Source organism: Grammomys surdaster, unplaced genomic scaffold, assembly GCF_004785775.1.
Source record: "Grammomys surdaster isolate TR1022 unplaced genomic scaffold, NIH_TR_1.0 100, whole genome shotgun sequence".
NCBI classification, from domain to species: domain Eukaryota; kingdom Metazoa; phylum Chordata; class Mammalia; order Rodentia; family Muridae; genus Grammomys; species Grammomys surdaster.
The window spans coordinates 11,048,344-11,052,929 of NW_021604579.1; the positions used below are offsets into that span (position 1 = coordinate 11,048,344).

A 4,586-nucleotide genomic window follows, 5' to 3' on the forward strand; every position below is an offset into this window, starting at 1 on the left:
CATCCTCAGTTGTACACAGAATTTTAATGCTATCTTACCTGCACAGAGAACATGCTGATGTTCAACTGGGTTGTGAAAGTTCTTTGAAAACTAAGGAAGCCGCATACAAGCAGCAAGCAAGCAAACACTCAGGCATGCACACTCACGGATCTATTTTTGCATTTTTTTATTTCTGCATTTTTAAATTGAGCACATTTAGTTCAAACGGCCCCTTTTGTATGTGTACAGCCAAAAGACTACTTTGGGCATATTCTGGAGATGAAGATTTAAAAAAAAAAGGCATGGTGACACACACCTTCAATCCCAGCAGACAGAGGTAGGTGAATCTGAGTTTGAGGCTAGTCTGATCTGCACTGCAATTTTGGAACAGACAGGGCTACACAGTAAGAATCAGTCTCAAAAGTCAAAACAATAAAAAGCTCCACAGTGTATTAGGTGTTATGCTACTAGGTTGTGATTCTTTTCTATCAAAAGAAACAGAGTAAACTTTGGAAAGAACCACCTAAGGTCTGAGGTCTAAGCCACCTTATGTAGGCTGAAGATCTGAGTAGTTTCATGAATAAAAGTTACTTTGGGTGGGTGGGCGGGCTATGGGAGGAATGTACAGTGAAATGTAGGTGTGGGTTAAGGGACCAAGAAAAGACAAAATAGTGTTTTGGACAGAAGACACATGGAAGAGACTAAAAACTAAAAAGTGCTTGGGATGCTGCAGGGATAAACACAGTATTTGATTCTAAGAATGTGGGAAGGATTTGTAGGGCTGGGGCTGGAAAGGGGGGTAGGAACTCAATCTTGGCTGTATGCCATGGTAGGGGGTTGAATTTTGTCAGGAAGGTAGAGGGATGCTATTGACAGTATCACAGAACTAGAGTAATGTAATTACATAGGCCTGTTGCTACATTTTCTTATCCAGGATACTTTTTAAAGGACAAACCACACCTTTTCTCTTAAAAATTTTTCAACGGTTTCCTGCTGCACCTATTCATGCCCTACAAACACCTGTATAGTGAGGCTCCTGCCTAACATCACCGATTACTGCTGTCCTTCAGTTACCCCAATGACCACCTGAAGTATGTCCCGCTCTTTGAGGTCCTATGACCTTGACACTTGCTACTCCTATAGATGGTTTTCTTTCTGAACTTCAAAAATTGATCTCTTTTCAATTACGGCTTAATTCAAATACACACTCTTCTGAGTGCTCTCTAAAAGCGACCTTATTTTCTGATCACTCCTCACTACAAGAGATCACTGTTCTTTCTTCCGACTCTGAAACACATGTTCCACGAGAGGGGAAATTTATTTTTGTTGCTCTGTCCCCAGACTGGAAAACCACCCGTTCTGAGATGGACATTAAATCTTTGTTGAAATGTTAGCAATCTGGCTTTTTAAAAAGCTACTAAGAAGAATCTCCAGCGGATGAAAAGAAAAGAACCAATGAAGCCGACAAAAGAATGCGCCTTTCACAACCCAACAGCACCACCGGTCTGAGTCCCTTGCTTCGCTTCGCCACATTCCGGAGCCCGCCTTCCCCTCCGCCCTCCTCCGGCCCCGGTCCCACGGCCCGCAGTCGGGGGGCCGCTCTTACCGTCAGGTCGGAATTCAAACTCCAGGAACTCATGACCGAACTTGCCTTTGTGACCCACGTAGTAACGTAGGTAAAAGTCACTCTCCATGCCTCACAAGGGACAAGCACAACGGAACTTTAGGAACAGATGACACAGTCTGCGGACTGCCTCTTAAACTGGCGTAATGGTGGCGCGCGGAAATGACGTCTGCCACCGCGACATTAAGAGTTTTTCACTCTCCGGAGGCGGGAACAAGATTACCACGCCCCCTCGCCTTGACGCTAGGTCGGGTTCGCGGCGCTCCCTTCGTTGAAGGTCAAGAGTTCTGGAAGGTCTTGGGATCCGAGAACTGCATCTGGAGAGAGCTTGACCTAGGTTTCAGCCCAACACTGGGTGCTAGAGTCCAATCAGGCGCAACCTCAATTTAAAGAGACAAGTGAGTCGAATAAGGCTATTCACACTGAACCTAGATGGGTTTCTACAGTAAAATGGGGCAAAATGATTTGCCCATCTATGAGCACGCTGCCCTCTCCCCCTCTTTCACTCCTCAGTGTGTGGATCAGGATTTGGCTTTGAGGCGGGAGAATAGTGATGAATGTCTATGGTTTAGCGCTAAAGAGCTTAACGCAGAGAAGTCACAAGTTTGAGACTAGTGGTTGTATACTAAATCCCTGTCTCGAAAAACAAAGTTGGCTTTACTTAACTTTTAAGAAAACTGTTTTCAACGACTCCTTCCCCGTTCCACAATGTTGCCTGAAACTTGCCTAGACTTAGCCATCGCTTTCTGCTATTTATTTATTTTACGTAGAGGCAGGGTACTGCTACATGATCCAGACTGTCACCAGTCATGAACGAGTTGCCTTTCATTCTTTCCTGTCTTCCAAGCTAACTGATATCTAGGATAGGTGTTGTAGGTCAGATAGATGGATATTGGATTCCTACATCTTATTTAGCAGTGATTCTCAGCCCTGGCCACATACTGTTTCATTGAAGCCTCTAAAAAAAAAAATACCCAGGTCAGGACTGGGCATGGTGGCCAATACCTTTAATCCCAGCACTTCAGAGGCAGAGTAGAGTAGATCTCTGTAAGTTTAAGCGTAGACTGCTCTGTGCATAGTGAACTCCAGGACAGCCAGGACTACCAAGTTAGACACACAACATACACACACACACACACAAACTGAAACAAAATAACAAGGTGAGTCAAACGTGGGGACCACTACCAAAAAAAGAGGTTTATTTTCAAGAGCCAAAGTTGACCTCTGAAAGTTTTCTGGTTGTGGGAATTTTAAGGTTGAGAAGGTAAAATACAATAATTTCAGCCTGTCAGTGGTGGCGCACGCCTTTGATCCCAGCACTTGGGAGGCAGAGGCAGGTGGATTTCTGAGTTCGAAGCCAGCCTGGTCTACAGAGTGAGTTCAAGGACAGCCAGGGCTACACAGAGAAACCCTGTCTCCAAAAACCAAAACCAAACCAAACCAAACCAAACCAAACCCACAAAAACAAACTAACAAACAAAAACATTAAGTTCTAGTCATAGATTGACACACATCTTTACTAGAGAGTGTCTCACCACTCTCTGCCCTGCCACTGTTTGTTTCTTGTTCTCTGAGACAGAGTCTGACTGTGTAGCACTGGCTGTCCTGAAACTCATTATATTAGCCAGACTGGGCTTGAGTACAGATATCCACTTGCCTTTGCCTCCGGAATGCTGGTATTAAAGGCTTGTGCCACCACCATGCCACCACCATGCCCAGCTCCTACTGCACTTTAGAAAGATCACTTTGTCATGTAAGCTAGACTGGAAAATGGAAAGGCCAGAAGTGTAATACATGGAGATAGGTAGTTGTTAAAGTAATCCATGAAGGTAGTACTGTGATGATCACCCATGTGTAGGTGGTAACTATACAAATTGGAAAATGAGTGAATATGAAATGAAATGAAATAACTTAAAGTGTAGGTGTGATAGCTATTCCTGGTTGTCAACTTGACTATATCTGGAATGAACTACAATCCAGAATTGGAAGGTTCACCTATGATCCAGATCTTAAGGCTGGGAGATGGAAGTTTCTGACTGGGTCTTGGCATGGAGGTCTTGGGGCATAGTGGCTATGATCCCAGTAGACTAAGGCAAGATCATCTGTGAGATAAAGCAAGTCCCAGATCCAGGCGTGGTGGTACACACCTTTAATCTGGGCTACACCTTCTGCTGGAGACCTACATAAGGACATTGGAAGAAGGAAGATTCACTCTTCTTTGCCTGCTTGCCTTGTGGGACTGAGTGACTACTAGAACCTTGACATTGGACTATAAGTCATCATAACAAATTCCCTTACTACACAGAGATTACTCATAAGTTCTGTAACTCTAGAGAACCCTGACTAATACAGTCGGCAAAGGAGACTAAGCTGTGGCCAAAGCTGTACAGAGAAAGCCAGGAATATGGAGCCATAGAAGCCAAAATAAGAGAATTCCAAGAGTGGCCTGGTATAAAATACTGCTTCTAGGTCAAGAAAGAAAAGGACTGGAGGTGTCTACAGGAGGCCCGAGATGACCTAGTAAAAGTCACCTCAGTGGCATGAGAGTAAGTGGCAGCTCAGAAAGACTGGGATGCAAGTGAACTAAAACCATAATGGAAATATGGTGTTTTCTAACCCAGACAAGAGGTTACTTCCTGGAAGAGACACTGCCTCAACTGAGTTCTTAGTAAGTAGGAAGAAAATCTAGGCAGAGGGTGCTATACATTCTATTGTTCTATAGGACTACTAAAAAGACATTATGGCTTTGGGCTGTTACTTTACCCATTTCTTTGTCAAATAGGAGTGGATAATACTGAATATTTATTGCTAAAATTGAGATGTTTGTGCAAAACCTTTGTTATACACTAGGGGGTTAGCTGGTGAGAGCTTACACCTCCCCCCTAACCCCCACCAAATCACTACAAGGAAACAAAACAGATTTTAAAAAATGAATTTAATCTCTATATAGAAATAGTGCACTGATTTTACAAATGTCCACATT

At 43.7% G+C, this 4,586-nt stretch overlaps 1 protein-coding gene across 1 annotated transcript in view; it reads right to left on the bottom strand.

The window, feature by feature from the left end:
- Positions 1-1,769, bottom strand: part of Magoh (mago homolog, exon junction complex subunit) — an 8,530-nt gene extending 6,761 nt beyond the window's left edge. Inside the window, exon 1 of the mRNA XM_028785939.1 lies at positions 1,586-1,769. Coding sequence (XP_028641772.1) covers positions 1,586-1,673 — 88 coding nt within the window. The 5' untranslated portion in view covers positions 1,674-1,769. The remainder of the gene's footprint in view (positions 1-1,585) is intronic.
- Positions 1,770-4,586: the final 2,817 nt, after the last annotated feature.